This window comes from Rhinichthys klamathensis, unplaced genomic scaffold, assembly GCF_029890125.1.
Source record: "Rhinichthys klamathensis goyatoka isolate OS25496 unplaced genomic scaffold, OSU_Roscu_1.1 h1tg000037l_1, whole genome shotgun sequence".
Lineage (NCBI taxonomy): Eukaryota > Metazoa > Chordata > Actinopteri > Cypriniformes > Leuciscidae > Rhinichthys > Rhinichthys klamathensis.
The window spans coordinates 349,341-367,892 of record NW_026606585.1 but is presented as its reverse complement, the minus strand read 5'-3'; the positions used below and the strand labels follow the sequence as shown (position 1 = coordinate 367,892).

General features: G+C 38.3%; 1 protein-coding gene across 1 annotated transcript in view; it reads right to left on the bottom strand.

Annotated features, from left to right (window-relative positions):
* arfgef2 (ADP-ribosylation factor guanine nucleotide-exchange factor 2 (brefeldin A-inhibited)) overlaps positions 1 to 18,182 on the bottom strand; it is a 36,524-nt gene extending 18,342 nt beyond the window's left edge. The window contains exons 1-22 of the mRNA XM_056246406.1: positions 17,828 to 18,182; positions 14,503 to 14,533; positions 13,164 to 13,287; positions 12,821 to 12,967; positions 10,595 to 10,774; positions 10,108 to 10,423; positions 8,485 to 8,631; positions 8,283 to 8,401; positions 5,618 to 5,751; positions 5,047 to 5,281; positions 4,785 to 4,884; positions 4,536 to 4,675; positions 3,620 to 3,728; positions 3,350 to 3,539; positions 3,157 to 3,268; positions 2,861 to 3,066; positions 2,683 to 2,767; positions 2,320 to 2,491; positions 2,063 to 2,214; positions 1,671 to 1,799; positions 1,411 to 1,569; positions 74 to 221 (exon numbers count right to left, since the gene is read on the bottom strand). Coding sequence (XP_056102381.1) covers positions 74 to 221; positions 1,411 to 1,569; positions 1,671 to 1,799; positions 2,063 to 2,214; positions 2,320 to 2,491; positions 2,683 to 2,767; positions 2,861 to 3,066; positions 3,157 to 3,268; positions 3,350 to 3,539; positions 3,620 to 3,728; positions 4,536 to 4,675; positions 4,785 to 4,884; positions 5,047 to 5,281; positions 5,618 to 5,751; positions 8,283 to 8,401; positions 8,485 to 8,631; positions 10,108 to 10,423; positions 10,595 to 10,774; positions 12,821 to 12,967; positions 13,164 to 13,287; positions 14,503 to 14,533; positions 17,828 to 17,993 — 3,301 coding nt within the window. The 5' untranslated portion in view covers positions 17,994 to 18,182. The remainder of the gene's footprint in view (positions 1 to 73; positions 222 to 1,410; positions 1,570 to 1,670; positions 1,800 to 2,062; positions 2,215 to 2,319; positions 2,492 to 2,682; positions 2,768 to 2,860; positions 3,067 to 3,156; positions 3,269 to 3,349; positions 3,540 to 3,619; positions 3,729 to 4,535; positions 4,676 to 4,784; positions 4,885 to 5,046; positions 5,282 to 5,617; positions 5,752 to 8,282; positions 8,402 to 8,484; positions 8,632 to 10,107; positions 10,424 to 10,594; positions 10,775 to 12,820; positions 12,968 to 13,163; positions 13,288 to 14,502; positions 14,534 to 17,827) is intronic.
* Between the last annotated feature and the right edge of the window lie 370 nt (positions 18,183 to 18,552).

The following is an 18,552-nucleotide window of genomic DNA, read 5'->3' as shown; positions in this document are numbered from 1 at the left end:
AAACAAACAATAATCGGACTGAACACTTGGGCCCCATCCGTGAGCTATTAACTGCAGTGATACAATGGCTTACCTAAACCGAGGGACATGAATTCCTCTCCCCCTGTTGGGAAGCCCTTTATGCTGCCTCCCTGGTCCCGGACCACACCGGAGATATAACGCGTCTTCACCCCTGTTCCAATCAACTGAGCCAACTCCAGCTGACTGATACAACGCAGAATCTACACCGGGAAACAGAGCAGGCAGATATATAGAGTCTACAAAGAAACTTTATCAATTCAATGGTTTTGGAAGAAAGCAGGGGTCAATGCCCACCAGTGGAGTGGAGTTGCATGACTTTACAACAATAAGGATGACCTGCTGGCTGGGGGCGAGTGTGAGTGTTTCAGATCAGCTATGCAACCACTGAAAATGTTAAACTCATCGATCTTCTACATCTATTTTTCATTCATTGTAAACCTAATCGTTTGGTTTTATGTGATGTATTCTACACTGCTGTTGCAAATTCTGCTGATTTGTCAGCAAGATAACTAGAAAACAGATTGTCAATTTTTTTGAATTAGCAAAAATGATTTGTGATAGTCTTGAAATTATTAGTAAGAATGTGCTGAAAACTACAAACCAATCCGGAATGTTTTGCATTGCATGCCACTGTTTTCCAGCAAAAGTGTATACACACATCTATTTGTATGCAAATATAAAAATGAATTGCTAAAAATAAAAATAGATTTTTTGTCGGCCACTGAAAATGTTGGCAATACATATTTAATATTATATTATATTATGTTATATAAACAAAAAAAATATTTTTTTTATAATATATACTGTATAGTCCATGCCCATTATAAGATTAAGCAGAGGCGGTCAAGTTTAGATTTTTTTTATTAAGATGGAACTTCTTAATTATTGCCCTGATGTTGGAAATGGGGAATTTCAATGCTTTAGACATTTTCTTACAGCCACTTTCTATTTTGTGAAGCTCAATCTTTTGTTGCACATCAGAACTATATTTTTTGGTTTTACCTATTCTGATGAATGATTAAGGGAATTTGGCCTTCGAGTTACCTCATATTTATACTCTTGTGAAACAGGAAGTCTGGATGACTGGATAATTTCATGTTCCTAGTCACCCTGGTGTGCTAAAAACTGTAAATATGAAGGGGAATATACTTCAGAGATATTTTACTCTGGGGATTTCTAAGGGTACCAATAATTGTGGCCAGCGTGTATTAGAGAAAAACATTTATTTCATAATGTGATTTTCCGCCCCACATTCACATTTCAGATTTATTTTTACAGCCTTCTTTGATTATATCGATCAAGGGTGCCAATAATTCTGACCACGACTGTGTATATACAAGAGAAAAATGGCTAACACTCGGCTCCACGCTCACATGCTCTGATGCCCACCTCATGCCAAGAGTTGCCCAAGTAGTTTCCATCGGTGTGGGCGACCATGATGAGAGTCTTAATGGTGTCAATGTTCTTCTGCTTCATCTCTGTGATACTTGAACTGGCTGTGAGCAGCGTAAACCGGGCCAAGGCCTGGATGTAGGCGTCTCTCTCCAACTGCAAAGAGAGTGAAACAAAGGAAATAAGACTTGGCAGAAGGAACTAAATAAAGCAGACTTGAATAAGATCAGTCACATAAAAAGAGTAAAAACACAAACCTGCATATTGAAGATGCAGGCGATCCTGATAGCACAGCGAATTCCCTCCAGACAAAGAGAAGCAACATCCTGATCGTCACAATCCTGGAGTCCTACACTGAACGCCGCCAGCAGGGGAGTCCAGGCCAGCTGTTTTAGATAAGCATTCAAGTATCGAGAAATGAACCCAAGCAAAACATACTTTCATTTCAAAGTTTAACTTCCTTTCGACCTTTCTAGACTGATGTGTGAAACCACTTCCTGAAACACTATCAGATTATGTCTCTTCCATGACCTGCTCATCCTTTTGACCTATCAATGATCTTATGATCCAGTGCTCAACGACACCAAACTGTTCAGATGTGTGGTATTGCAACTGAAAATTGTGAAAAACTGTAGAGGGATGTTGTTACCTTGAACATGGGCCGGACGTGCTCTAGGTGAGTGGCACTGAAGAAGGGAGCCTGAGCGTGACTTACGGCCTCCATCAGAGCTTTAGCCGTTTTGGCCATCTGCTCCATCTCCATGTTATACAGCAACCTTCTCTGCTTCTCACTGGCTACATCTAACAGGAAGACAAACAGCTCGCATCAGCATCCAGCATGGTTTCATTTAATCCCAACAAAGGAAATTAGACGTTAAAGATCAATATTATCTATACAGCTCTTACTCTGTTTGCTGGATTTGGGAGTGATGGAGTATTCTTTGCTCTCCTTCATGGCGATCTTCTTGCCTGCTATTTCATCGTAGATGGAGGAGAGATACTCCTCGGGCAGATCCTTGCTGTCATTAATGCCACGATTCATTTTTATGTACTGCTCCTTCGTCATCTTGTTCTTTACCTGAAGAGAGAAAAAAAAGATTTTGACATTTTCTAGAGATAAAACAAGCAATTTTTTTTTTGCACGTTGGTATACAGTTGCAACCACCTAGCAAACAACCAGAACACCCTAGCATCTGGACATCAACAACCTTACAACCACCTATGCAGTTGCTGGTAAGTTTTCAAGGTCTCTTAAAAATAAGAAGTTACCTGTGGACTGTGCAGGTCGGTGGTCAACATGATGATGGAGTAGGCCAGAACGTAAGCGGTGTCTGCGCTGGCAAACAGAGTCTGCCTACAGAGCAACAGACAGGTCAGCACATAGTCTACACAAACCCCCAAGCAAGCCTCAGAAATATAAAACTCCTCCTCAGACTACAAAACTCACCCCTGATTGCACTCCAGGTAGCGGGCGGCAAACTTCTCCATTAGCCTATCAATTTTCTGGGCTTCACCCGGAAGTCTGAAGCCTTCCAAGAAGGCACGGAGTGCTGACACAAAGTCTTTGCCACAAAAGTCCAACCGGTCCACGTAGCAGTACATCACCTCCTTATTAAACTTCACATTCTCTCCCAGGAACTCACCAACCTGAGTCTGATCACATGACACATCAGAGCCTAAGTAGCTGGAGCACGAAATGTCTTGGTTCACTCATTTATCCATGTAAAACAAGTATGCACTTACTGTATCCAATCGCTCCTCTTGTTGCAGGAACTGTGCGATGTCTTCTGGTGAGGTTCCCAGCATGCCTTGCTCCTGCAGGTATTGTAATCCCCTTTTTGGTTTCTTGTTAAACCTTTAAGCAACATAGAAATGGTCAAAAAAAGCAAAGAAGAAAAAAAAGCAAGGAGATGACAGAGGAAAAAAGACAACTCACAACTCAATGCCATGCTCGATGATCTCTTTCTGCTGCTTGATGACCTCATACTGCTCAGGGTGATCTGGCTGAGACTGCTGAACTCCAGAAGACACAGTGGAGTCCAGAGAGCTCACACTATCTCTGCGAGAGGAAAGATGCTCAGGGAGTTTAACATCCGCACTGTCGCCCTCTGCTGGACGTTCCTGACCTACAGCACAACACAGCCAATTAGATTTGTAAAATTATGTTGTAAAAGATAATACAGATTAAAACAGATTATTGTCTTACCAAGGTTGGCCTGCAGGTTGGGGTTGACGTACATGTCTCTGCTCCACTCCACCATGCACTTCAAAATGGATACCAGACACTCCAGCCCTTTCTTTCTCAAACTCAGCTCCTGCAAATGAATCATTAACCGATCAACTCTGAATTATTACACACAGTGAATCATGCACCTGTTTTTACTGGATATGGTTGCAATATTCCAGAATTATATTTGAAATGTAGTTGTCTGGCACTACTAATATTCTTAGCTTCTTATGATTAGACACTTGATTTATAAAAAAAACAAATATATATATATATATATATATATATATATATATATATATATATATAAATATATTTTACCATGTAATTTCAGATTAAATACATTTGTTAAATTAAATCTAAATTATGATCTGGCACTACTAATATTCTTAGCTTCTTATGATTAGACACTTGATTTATAAAAAAAACAAATAAATATATATATATATATATATATATATATATATAAATATATTTTACCATGTAATTTCAGATTAAATACATTTGTTAAATTAAATCTAAATTATGACATACGCTATTCTGGTTTTCTTTTGAAATTATTTCCCCCCCCCACTAATATTGTTGGTTTCCTTATGATTAATCATTAATATATATTTTATTTCATTTTGAATTAAAGCATCTGCTAAATGAAATTTAATTTTATGACATATACTGCAATTATATAATAGCATGCCCCCATTTTTGACTAGTGATGTTTATATTATTCTGGTTTCATTTTGTAATATAGTTTCTGTGTTGATATTTTTACCTCATTTAAGTCGTTTCAGACTAAAGCATCTGCTAACATCGTATGACATGCTGTATCGTGTACATTTAAAAAGAATAGCATGCCTTGTAAGTACTAATGTTTTAGTTCGAACATGATGATAGCTACCTGTAATGGAGTCATGCCGAGCTCCTGTCCACTCCTTCCCTGGGCGATTTTAGACAGGTCATTTACCAGCCGCTCAAAAATATTGGCAGCGTTGAGATCACAGTCATAGTTCACATAAATGTCCACCACACATTGTGCATCTGTGAGAAGAACAGCAGACTGATTCACCATTGAGTTTGACATTTGAGCTAATTATCTGATAGATGCTTCTATGTATGTGTCTGCAAGTGTACACTGAGGTGCCCCAACCTGCACATATTCGAGTAAGAGTCTGAATGACCATCCACTTGTGCTCAAAGGAGCTGGATGACGTCTCCAGGATTGTTAGAAAGATCTCCCTGAAGAACACCTGAGCAAAAAGTAGTTTCCATTAGTTTTGTTTTTTAATCACATAAGCAAAATGTATATTTGTCTCCAAAACTAATACGTTTTTGAATATCATGAGAAATTTGTTTTAGTCAAGTGTATCCAAACAGCCTGGTAGCGTATCTGAACATTGATAATTTTTTACCTCAATCTGCATCTTTAGGTGAACCTTGAAATGGGAGAGCAGGGTAAGGAAGATGGCAAGAGACAGTTCAAATACTTCAGGCACAGAGGAGACCCCGTTTTTAGAAAGCGCCACACACAGGTACTGTTTAATGGCGTTCACAAACATCTCATGGGTTCGGAACAAAGGTCCAGCACCCTGTAGGACTGACAGCAACAGCTGCAGGGAAACCACCTTAGAGCGCAACTCATGGGACCTGAAAGAGGATAGAAAAATGACAGCAGTCATCCGAATGTTAATGATCTGTTTGCATAAACTGAATACCTTCTAAATAATGGTGAATGAATTCAAAATCATTCTACAGGAAGTGTACATTGTGGAACCAGAGCACTCAGATTTCCTCAAAGAACATCTCAGTTTTGATGATCACACTACATCATATTCCTCATTTAACAGGCTTGATTGTCAGTTTTACATAAAATAAGCTAGATTAAAAAGTTTGTAGACAAACTTTAAATTGGGTTGAAAAAGCCTACAAGCTTAAAAATACTTTCTTGACTGATTTAACTTCTGTTTCTAATCAGGTTCTTACTTTGGATCTGGTGGTCCATCAGCCAGGGGCTTCATTGACAGCTTGCAGAGGGAGCGGAACACGAGGAAGGCATCTTTCTGTAGGATGTGCGAGAAGCGGGCAGCTGTTTGACTACCCTGAATGCTTTCTACATCCTGCTCAGACAAGAAACAAAAGACCAGTCAGACCACAATTAACCCTAAAACAGGCAAGAGTGGAAAATGATCAGCAAAAAATAATTTCAAGTCACTTTTTATATCATCTGGACTTAAGTAAAACATTTTTGAAATTTTGTATATACTTTGGATTTTAGTTGTATTTTACAGGATACGTTGCCCTATTAGGGTATAAAGTCATACATTTTTCTACGATTTATTTGATGCAAAAAAAATGTAATATGCAAAATATGCTGCATGTATAACATGTCTAAGTGTCCTAAAATGGAGGCATATACATCTCTTGCATTTTTACACTGCTCAAGTGTCTCAACCACAGGGGTGGGAAACTCTAGCCCTTGAGGTTCACTGTCCTACAGGGTTTAGCTCCATCCCTAATCAATCAAATAATGTAGTTTATGATACAAAAATAAAAAGATTCTAAGTAATCCTGAAGACTTTGGGTTAGATTTTTCCGGTGTGTTTAAACGGTAGCCCTCCAGGAAGAAAATTTCTAGTTAAAACTGCAAAGATATAGTCAACTAAACATAATAACATCAGTTTTACATGTGAATCTATGTATTTTTAAACTCAAAATACATAGATTGAGAAGGGATTGTGCACAGGGGTCCCAGAGGCCAGGAGGGCCTGTAAGGATCTTCCATAAGGGTCCCAGCCCTGGAATGCAATTTCTACTGAGGGGGACCACCTCCCCTCAAATCGTTTTATTTTTAATCAGTTTACATTGCGACACCTCTTTGTCAATATCGTGGCATAACCTTTTTCCTACCCTAATCTGGCAACATATCTCAGGGGATACAGACATTTCAAAATGCGGTAAATTACAGCATGAAGCATGTGACTTAATTTTCTTTTTCAACATCTTAAGACAATATTCACAATTAATATAAGCAGTTGTACTGCATTCTTTTTTGTAGAAAAAAAGTAAGATTAATATATGCCTACTTTCTACAAAGTCAGAATGTCCAGCTCCATGGATGGACGTGTTGGCTTTAGGTCAAACTGACAAAATGAGCACAGAAAATTTGAACCAGGTCATGTGACCCACATAATCCAAACAGACTTAACTATGATAATAACAGATTTGGATGAAAAAAAATTTCTCATGCCTTCGACAAGAGACTAAAGAGTATGTATTCTGTGGTGCACATTACCTGTTTATGGGTTAAAAAACCTATAGTCCAGTTATGTGCCTTTTGTGGATAATGGGCCTCATTCATGAAACTTTCATAAACGTAATTTGTGCGTAAAACTGTCCTTCCCGAAAACTCTCATCCGGATTCACAAACGCTTCGTACACATCGGATTTGTATTTGTCCACTGTGATTGGACAGCTGGGTAAAAAGTGACAGTGACGGATGCTGCGTTTTACCCAAAGTTGAACAGTTTTCAACTCTCAGCAAAAAAAAAAAAAAGACAGGGCAACTCATGAAATATTACTATGGGACATCAAAATCCAGTCATCAGTTTGCCTAAAAGAACATAGAACGTTTAAATGTTTTATGCAGCACTTGCACATGGTAGGGAGCAGGTGTACATTTTTTTCATACCAACTAACATTTTGAAAATACGAACATTTTCAGGAATCCAAAAATGTACGTCTGAACAGCTTTACGACTGATTTACACAAATTCGTTTCATGAATGAGGCCCATTGTCTTTAAACACTTTTATTTAAAGGTTTGGGATCATAATTTTTTTTTTAAATGTTTTTAAAGTTCACTTATTCTCACCAAGGCTGCACTTATTTGATCAAAAATAGAGTAATACAGTAATATTGTGAAATATAATTTCAATTTAAAATAACCGTTTCTATTTTAAAACATTTTTAAATTGTAATTTGTACCTGTGATGGCAAAGCTGAATTTTCATCATTACTCCAGTCTTCAGTGTCACATGATCCTTAAAAAATCATTCTAATATGCTGATTTGCTGCTTAAGCAACATACTACTAACATTTATTATAAACATCTGTGCTGCTTAATATTATTGTGGAAACTGTGTTCTCTTTCAAAGGATTTATTTAAAATGAAAATGTTGTGACATTATACATGCATGCATTTACTGTCACTTCTGATCAATTAAATGCGTTTAATGTGTAATTTAATAGGCTTTATGCACAGCTTCACTACTTCCTGAACTTCAGCCAGCCCTTTGTTTCCTGTCTGTCATTATTGGACAAACTGATTAATCCAGGTGTGCCTGATTATTGTTACTGAGGCCAGGCACACCTGGATTAATCAGTTTGTCCAATAATGACAGACAGGAAACAAAGAGCTGGCTGAAGTTCAGGAAGTAGTGAAGCTGTGGCATAAAGCCAATTGCAATCTTAAGATGGCGGATTACCCTTTTAAGTCCACTTTGCAGAGCACTTAAGGTCAAATGCAACCCACCCCACAACTGAGCGTGTCAGATTAGAGAGACATATAACATGTGCAGAGTGGGGAGGCGCAAGGACTGGAATTGGGAACCCCTGTCCCACATCAAAAAACAGTTATCCAAGAAACACACCAGAATGTCTGTCGAGGACTCTGAGCCACGGTCGTCCACCATTCCATTCATCTGCTGCATGTCTAATCGGACAACAGGGGGCGGCACTTTGGTTTCAGAGTCAGAATGTTGATCTAATCCTGTAGTAGAAACAGAAGCAGGAGTGACTACTATGTTGTAGGTCCACATAAAGGTACAGTAACCTATTTCCAATGTGACGCACCTCCTTCCACAGAGCTATCTCCCAATCCACTGTCCGGCTCAGTCTCTTCCAGAACCCCAGTGCCTGCTTCTGTTTCAGACTGTGGATGGGCTTCCTCTACCTCAGATGGATCAGCAGTTATTTGGTCCGACTCCAGAATCTCTTTGTCTTTAAGAAGTCAAATGAAATAGTTTCTAGTACCCAAATGAAACGCATTAAAACAACTATTAAAAACATAACAGGAATCTGCCAAAAACTATCATTTAGACTTAGCGCTATGATCAAACATATTTCACAACATGAGATATTTTATTTCACGTTAACGGTATACATCACAATATAGATATTTTTGTTTGATTTTTATTAGCAAAAATAATTTTTCTATTTGTCATTAATGACACAGACAGGAGAAGGTTTTAGGAAATCAGGCTGCTGTCACTGAATGCTCGGATCTAATATACTAACACTGTGAGACAACCGTTTTTACCCAACTGATTATGTTCATTTAAGACATAACTGACAGTGTTTATGTGAATACTACACACGATGGGCAGTTTGACAAGATGGTGTGTATTTGACAACTTAAGGTCCCCCTGTAGTGAAAATCACCATTGTACCATTGTGCAGCATTTACCTCAGTAAGCTGACCTAGTGGATCTCTGAGCTGGCGTGAGTGAGTGGAGGCGGGGCTAATTAGCATTTTCATGGATTCGCGTATACTAAATGAAGCAAGGGTGTAGAGTTACATTCAAGCTATTTTAAGGCATGAAGACTTTTTTTTTGTCACAGGAAAAACATTTAAATATGTAATTTTGGTGATCAAAGATGATTTTTAAGGGATAAAATTATTGACTACAGGGGGACTTTAAGCACATTATGCCATGAAAGAGAACTGAATTCGGGTTCGCATCATGTGCGTGTCATTCAGTGCGAGTGCCACATTGAGATATTTTATGGCTTATTGAGCTTAAAAACCCGCTCTTATTTTTTATCACTCTAAAGTTTCAGTAACTAAGTAGTACTGTGCTATGTATGCGTATACATTTACATATCAAGATTAGTGCAGTCAATCGATTAAAAATATGAACTAGACTAATCACAGATTTTTTCTGATTAATCGCGATTAAAAACACTTAAGTTCATTTAAGACTTTATTTAACTCATTTAAGACTGCTCTTATGAGGATACTCGACAAAATGGACATTTTTCCATAAATGTGTTACTGCTCGTTCAAGCGCGAAAGAGAACTCGATTCTGGCACGCTGTCTATGCGCACGATACTGGCACGCGTCTTTCTGTGTCACGTGTGTGCCATATAGACATTCACAGGCAGCGGGTTCTCTTTTGTCTTGTCGCTGGTTTTGTTGAATGGTTTAAAAGCATTTGCATGAATAAAAGCGTGATCATATGATAAAACGCTAACCAGAGGATGACAGAAAAAAACGGTTGCTGCGTTAATTGCGTTAAATATTTTTAACACGTTAAACTGGAAAAAATGTATTGCATGCATTAACGTGTTAACGATGACAGCACTAATCACGATATAAACGATATAGCAAAATCTCTAACAAAATCTCTACCGTCATTCCACCTAGCCCTTTTTGGAGTCATATCTCATAACCTGACCCTAGTGATTCACCATACCTGGGTGTTCAATTTCATTTGTGCTATGTTGATTTGTGGCAAACTCCTCCTCTGACTTTGACTCCTCTGGCTGGCCATTGATGGAGGATGAGTCTTGGGGGGTGGAAGGAGTGGATGGGATCCCAGACGGGCTGAGAGACGGGGATGGTGGTCCGTTCTGTTCTAAGCGGGTTCGTCCTAACCATGGAGATCCGGACCCCCGTCCAGGAGTTGGAGAAGGGTTTTGGGTCACGGGTGAAGGGTTACTGGACACTGGGGAAGGATTGCACAGCTGCAGACGTTGTCTGTCCTTCTCTGCTTCCTGAGCTTCCAGAGCCTGCAAGACAGTCATCAGAAAGTCAAACCTAGTTTCCTAGATTTAGTGTATTTTTCCCAACCCATAATGGCACCCATAGTTCCACTAGGGTGTGATAACATACCACACATTGAAAAAGAAGAGTTGTTTTGAGTCTGCAAAGTGCAACAGCCTGAGATGCTTCATACTAACCGCCTGGTTCTCCATCCGGGTGAAGATGACATTAAGCATCTGTGTTAGAGTGGCCTTGGCTGTAGTCTGGTTGATTAGGTTGCGGCTGGCAAGGTAGATGTTGTAGCAGGTGCGCACAGTAAGAAGAATCGTTCCCTCGTGGATCTCTATGTGTGGTGATGTCACGGCAGTCAGCAGAGCCTATAGAGCAACACAATGATCTGCATCATGAAATTACAGATCTGAAATTAAAACCATTTTTTCATGTACAGTGGGGCTCAAAAATCTGAGATGACATTGAAAATCTATTTAAAGCTATAACTAAATAGAAAGTTTTAAGATTTTGAAAAATATAAAAGATACATTATAGATTCTACACACTGTGACATTGATCATGTGAATTCTTTGTCTAGAATGGTCAGATGCTGTTCCACTGAAGCTCAAAATGCTCTTTGGATCATCATTTGTATCTCAAAACTTGGAGTTCATGCAGATCGAGGGCTGCTGTCATTAAAGCAAAAGAGGGACAAACAAAATACTAATACATTCTCAAATTCATGTTATACTTTTTCCTTCGAATTGTTATGTTCAAAACAAAATGGCAATAAAAATTGGGAAACACTTTATAAACCTTTACATATAATGCATAATAAAAGTATTTTGCCTTGCAATGCACCTTATAATGGTTTGTATGGTCTCATGAATAATTGTCACCAGTTATAATGCACTATAATAATGTAACGTCTTTAGCAATAATAATGTATAAAAGTAAAACACATGGCAACAACCAATTTCAGATGTAACAAGGAATCTGCAAATATTATAAATAATTTTAACTTTGGTTACAATTATTTATGAAAAAGATATAATGCATTATATATTTACATTGTGAATAGAGTCATAATGCATTATACATGGAAGGCTTTAAGTAAAGTGTTAACAAAAAATTTATTAAATTTTAAATGAATTAAAAACATTTTGAACCCCACTTATAAGCATGTAAATAATGACACTGATGAAAATGAGATCTTTAACAGGAGGCCCTCTCATGTGTACGCATCACAGTGGTAAAACTAAATCTTACTGCAAGCTAACGTTGTTGAACAACCCTGGTGACATTTTATTCAAGAGGCTGCCCAACCCCCTTATGCAAACCATTACTCTCTATGTACTGTACGCTGCCTTTTCTCACCATTTATAGAGAATAGAATACAGGGTGCTTCAAAAAGATGGACCCAATTTCATCGCCATCTAGCGAACAATTGAGGCTAGAGGCTGTTGGCGCACTGGGAGAGATATCCAGTGGTGCTTGTTGAAACGCTATACCCTGCCCTTTCAAGTGGTGAGAGTTTCCTTCATGGACGGTTTGTGGTTGATATATAGATATATAGCAATTTCAAATCAAGTCCATCTATTTGAAACATGCTGTTCTTGTAGATTTGTCATGCAGCATGTTTATCTATAATGATAAGAGTTAGGCTTGGATAAAAGAAAAGACTTTGTACTTTACTGCTCAGCTTATGTTGCAAATGCTGTAGTAAGGTAATGACAATGTTCTCAACATAAATCATCATTTAGCTGCCTGTTATCTAAGTGTCTTGTGTGACTCGAGTGGGTTGACAGAAGCAGCTTTGATTATTTTGGCATGATCTCCACTGCAGTGACCAGGTGAACTTACTGCAAGGTCAAACAGAGATGTATTACGAATGATGAAACTATAAAATTGACCAATGTTGCAACTTTTCTTCCAAAATAGATTAGATTAAAACAGTTCAAAACAACGCAAATCCTAAAGGAAATTTTGAGTAAATATTTTTAAAACAAGTATTCATTTAATATCTATGTAATATTTTGTAATATACATACACCGTTTTGGGATCTCTTATGCTCACCAAGACTGCAATTATTTGATCAGAAATACAGTAAAAACAGTAATACTGTTAATAATTTTAGAATTCCAATCTTTAGTGTCACGATCCTTCAGAAATCGTTGTATGCTGATTTGGCTCTCAAGAAACATTTCTTATTATCAATGGTTATTTTTGCTGAAAACGTCATGCAATCTTTTTTAGGATTCTTTGATGAACAGAAAGTCCAAAAGAATAGCATTTATTTTTGTAACATTTGTAACTTCTAAACAGTTGTGTATGTATGTTTGCCCTTACACATCAGCCATCAAATAAGGATTTCAATAAGAAGTGCCTGTCTGGAAAAGCATGGAGAGTCAACAATGGAGAGTTGTCTCACCTTAATGATCTGTAGTTGTACCCCCTCGTCAGTCTGGGGTCCCTGAAAGCAGTTACAGATGGTCTCCAGAAGCCGGTCAATCAGCCGTTTCCCTGGAGCTCCGCTGTCAGGGGCGTTTCCCGTGATGTGCCCATACGCAATGAGTTTCTGTGATGAATGGAATGGAGGTATTACTGTATTATATACACATCCATTCATACAGTGCATTTAAAACCACACTTAAGATTTAGATTGGTCACACATGGCAAAAACTTATAAACTGAAAAATATGTTTTAAATGTATTACTGAGTTGAGTATGATGAAACACTGCAGTAGAGTGAAGTGTACGAGAACTCTGCATACCTGTAGGCAGTCGAGAGACGTACTGACAATACGTGGAGACTTGGACTGACATGCCAGCTCAAAAGGCAGGACGTACTGGTCAGCCTCAATGTAGTTGGCTCTTGGAGGAACAACAGTGCCGTCCCTTGAACATACAGGATTCACAGCACAAATCAGTCAACGGAAATAATAGTTAAAGCTGCAGTCCGTAGTTTTTCCTCTTTGTCGCCATCTCTGTTCGAAATCTGCAATTGCAGTTATTCGCGGAATTTACGTGAGTTGTGCCTAAGCATGGCACTGCGTGGATGAATCCAATGGTTTGAGGAGATGTGCAGCTGTCAGTCGCCGTGCCGGTGTGGATACTGTCATTCGGAAATCGGAATCACAGAATATACTTTTTGGAAGTATGACCAACATAAGAATTTTCACCCTAAAATGTCATCTGAACAAGTAACATCCACTTTTGTTCTTCTGACCAACTAAGGGTAAAAAACTATTGCAGTAAATCGCGCTGATTAAATCTAACGATCGCTTATCATATCACGTCAAACCGTGCAAATCATACTTTGTTCTCAAATTGTTCATGTTAACAACATCAGCATTGCGTGACATTTAAAGCCCTTCAGATATTTATCCTTGTTTTCGCATGGGTCCGGTTGCAGTCTCTTTTTCCAAACCCTCAGTCCAAAGTCTTTTGCACTTTACAACGGGTGAATCTCTAGCTGCCACTGCGATTGTCGTTTGAACCTTTCTGGATCCGCCATCAAATTGATAAGTTTAATTATATCAAGTGCTGTGAGAAAAGGCTATAAATCTCCACCTCCAACATCCTCACTCGCAATATAGCCTACTAGCCGAGACTCCTTCTTTATGTGTACAGATGTGACGTAATGACGCAAAGACATGCTCGAATCTCCCACGGAAATCCACCAGTACCACTGGAATTAAAAACATTATTACAAGCTTACCGTTTTGAATCGAGCTAAGGCAAGCATATAGTTTAACACGGGCTGGATATGTACTTGCTCAATTTATTTTGGATAATTTTTAACCCAAAAAAGCTACGGACTGCAGCTTTAAACAACAGCAAACATTTAGAATATCTTCCTGTCAGTAGTCCTTTAGCGTTATATGGGGGCTTTTTTCAGCCCTTTTTTTCATGGACATGAGAGTGACCAGTATCTGAAATTATTACATAACCATGATGGTTCACAATAAAGATGATGCATTACGCTTCAGAGCCTCTTCAGAAAAAATACAATAAGTGTTCTTACAAAATAACTCTTAACGTTACATCAATGTATATGACAGGAGACTTTTAGATGGATGGTGCATGTAGGTAAATGAGATGTAAACTTACTTCTGCTTTTCCAGTTCATGCTTAATTTCATCTAAAAAAAATTTAAAAAGAGAGAGAGAGAGACAATTTAACACATCAACTCAAGGCCACGTGTGACTCCTTCAAAGCAAACAAACTTTAAAAAAGAAGAGAAGACAAAATTCAGAATATTTACTTTTACATGGGTATTACTCAGTCTGGAGTGGACCCTAGTTTTTTTTTTTAGGTATTCAGATTATGCATTCAGAAGGACATCAAAGTGAAGTGGATGATGGGGTAGAAATAACATCTACAGCACAGCAGCAGGAATATGTGCCCTAATACTGCCAAGGCAAAAAATATACAAGCTATTCCTAATATAAAACACTAACACCTACTCAGCAAGATACAGAATTAGGACAGTCTTGTGCTTAACATCTATAGTTTTCATTGAAGGTAGATGAGAAACAAATTTGCAGTTAAAGTGCAGTAAAAGGTAAAGACAAATTTCCAATTTTATCAGATGCTCAAAAAAAAAGGTGATAAAAACAATAATTCACCCAGAAATCAATGTTCTGTTACAATCAGGGCTGTGGGGGCGGGACCCAGTGCGGGGTAGCAGAAGCGGGGCCTCTGATGCTGTTAGGTTAGGGATAGGGTTAGCCTTAAGGACGACCCTGGTTATGATATACTCAACCTCGTCCTCATGTGATCTAAACCTGTATACATTTTTTTCTCTTATGTGGACATTTTGAAAAATGTGCTAGTTGCTCTTTTGTACACAATAACAATGAATGGGGACTGGAACTTTCAAGCTTCAAAAGGAACACAAAAGGACCACAAAATATCATAAAAATGTCCATATGAATTACCAAATAAAAGTAAAATCAGAAATATTTTATGTGTGCCAGTGTGTGTGAAAGCCATTGATTCCTGGGACTATTTTGCATTCTGAGTTTCTGACAGACACCCAGGACTCCAGATAAATACTATACTTTAATCACTGCTCAAATACACCTATGGGATGTGAACAACAATGGAAATATACCATCTCATCTGTTCACAGCAGGAAATTTTAACTCTGACGTGAGTGTTTTGAATTTGTAGCCGATGTAGCATCAGTGCTTAAATGGAATGAAGAGCCAAAACCTCTCTTAGAAGATTCCTTGAAATGCACTACAGCAAAAAAAAAAAAAAATCTTAAACTCACTTTCAACATCACTAATCAGCTAGTTGGCTGTTAAATGGCTAGTCAAATGACAAGTCAACTATCCCGGCAAATCCCTATTACAATTTCTGAATAAATGGTTCTTTGTATTGTGTCTTTTCAATGAATCATTTGATCTGGTCCACAAAACAGGTCTAAATGATTCATTCACAAATCAGACAGATCTAGTTCTCGAGTTCAACTCACTGATTCAATGATCCAGTCACAGTGGTTAACAGATCACTGGAGGGGAAAATCATCTTAAAGGGTTAGTTCACCCAAAAATGAAGATAAACTAAAGTCATGGGTTTGGAATGAAATGAGGGTGATGAATTAATGACAGAATTTTAATTTTTGGGTAAACTATCCCTTTAAGTCTCTCACACAAAGCTATTGAATCACTTTTGAAGATCTGGAAACCCACAAACCATTCTTTAAAATTTTTACCTTTTTTCAAATGGAACAAAAACATGGGGGATGAATAAATCATAACCATTTTCATATCTAGGAGAACTATTCCTTAAAAATAAAAAAAGTTATTATACATGGATCATTATTCATTATCAGACAGCCATCTGCTCACAAGAAAGCACAGGAAACTGAGCTTAAGCAACAACACATTTCATAAGATGCAGAACTATGTTTTTAAAAACCTGTATCCGGCTACCTTTAATATTTAAATGTGTCACGTGTATTTAGGCAACACAACGAAAAAACTGAAGTCATCACAGTCTATATAAGCCATTGCCTAGCAGTGAATCCGGGTGGCGGGTGGACTGTGTAAATAGGTCTGTATGGTAATCAACCTCATTCTCTCACACGACAGGGTAATGAGGGAGGGAGTGTCTGTTTGAATGAAGTGCTACTGAGAGCATTCAAACAAACCCACGGTGAAGTAGTTTTACATTAACAGCCAAATGCCTGAAACACTACAGCTCTTTACTGGATCAAAACCTCAAATATAGCCTACCAAAAAACAAAACAACACAAGTTTACAATAAAACACAATGTGGTTTTTATGGATTGTGTGCAAATGAAGCAATTTTTGTTTTAGATTGACAATCCAGACCAAAGGTTAGAGTTTGGAAAAGCTCACGAAGAAACCAGATCCTCCCGTCTCAACATGTGCTCATTAACTTAGTAAATAAGTAATACAGGCAGCGCAGACGGGACGAGTCAAATGAGTCCAACCTGCATATCCAGCTCACTTATAAAAAAAAAAAAGGATGGATTTTCCGGAAAACAACGGGAATGTTATACTACAAATTAAAGAGACAGTTCCCTTAAAAATGAACATTCTGCTATTATTAACTTACCCTCATGTCATACTCATAAATCATAAAAGAAGATATTGTGAGAAATGTTTCGGTAGTTTTCTTTCTTTCTTTCTCTCCATACAATGGTTACCAACATTCTTAAAAACATCTTCTTTAATGTTCCACAAAAGAACAAGAATTTGGGTGAGTAAATGACAGAATTTTAATTTTTGGATTAAATATTCCTTTATTAACACTAACAGTAGAAACATAAAATGTGACCAATACCAGGGAAAGCCTCAGTCACTATTCAATGTCATTGTATGGCAAAAAAAAAAAAAAAAAAGCAAAGTGACTGGTGACTGATGCTGTCAGTACTGAACATTGTGCCTGATAAAAGATAGTAACACGTAGGCTATATAAAACAACTCTTTGAGGGTGAGTAAATGACTTTTTATTTTATGGTGAACTGTTTCTTTAAAGTGTCACTCACAATAGAGATCAATTCGGTAAATCAATGAGTGATCTTTAATCAATAAGAGAGCAGTAAATCGCCAATCTGTCAATTCGCCATAACAGCTGAGCAAAAATATAGCAACGATTCCAGCTAACACATGCTAACAGCTCCGGATAAACAAAGCAAGAGGTGTTGAACACCAAGACATGTCATTTACTCTGTTGCCAAAATCTCATTCATCATAATGTAACATTATATAGCCTATGGGACGGATGACAGTGTGAGCTTAAGGAAAAAATTAAACCACAGATTCCTGACACTGACGCGTGCTGAGATGACGTTAGCTCGCTAAGCAGACTTTAAGGTTAATTTAGGATATCAGGGGGCAGTGGAGGATCTCAAAGATAAGTTTGAGGCCTGAGAGGAGATAAATAAAGAGTAGCTCACCTAATGCCACTTGACACGCCTTGCGCAGCTGGTTGTGCTGGCTCCGCTTCACCTCCTTATCCGCGAGGATTTTCTCCAGCGCTCGAGACAGAAACATGCTCTTGGTGCTCAGGGTTTCTGTCTGCGTATGCCGTCGATGGGTTTCCAGCGCTTCCTGTTCTTTCATCTCTCGGTCGACTTGTTTTAGTAGTCCGTCAGGCCGTCATCGCTGGCCCGTTCCCTGCGGTTTGGCAGGGGCGTGAGGGTGCCGGGAATGGGCCGATGTTGTCGCTGGTTCAGTCGGGGCCAGTTGGACGCTGCTGCTACTATCTCAGCACTGCGTCGCCATGTTGGCTGCACGTCACGTCACGTGACCCGCGGGCGCTTACACTGATGTGTACATTCAGAGCGCGAGCACGGTTCGGCTGAGGTGGAAATGAATGGAGCATGTGTTTGGTGGTGGGGCAGTTTGGTTTCAGGTAGTTACCGTAGTTAGTATGGGGGGTCCTCAAAAAAAAAATATATACAGGCATGCAGTGGACATTTTAGTACTTTAGCCTAAGAATTTATTGAAGTAATCCCTTAAATAGTCTTTCAGATGAAATGCCAATAAATTAAATTTTTACTAATACGTATTATTTTCAATAATTGATTATTATTATTTTTTAAAGTGTGAAATAACTTTGTTCAAAGTTGTAGGTGTCTATAAATAGTTTGTAATTTGGAATCATATAAATGTTTTTGTT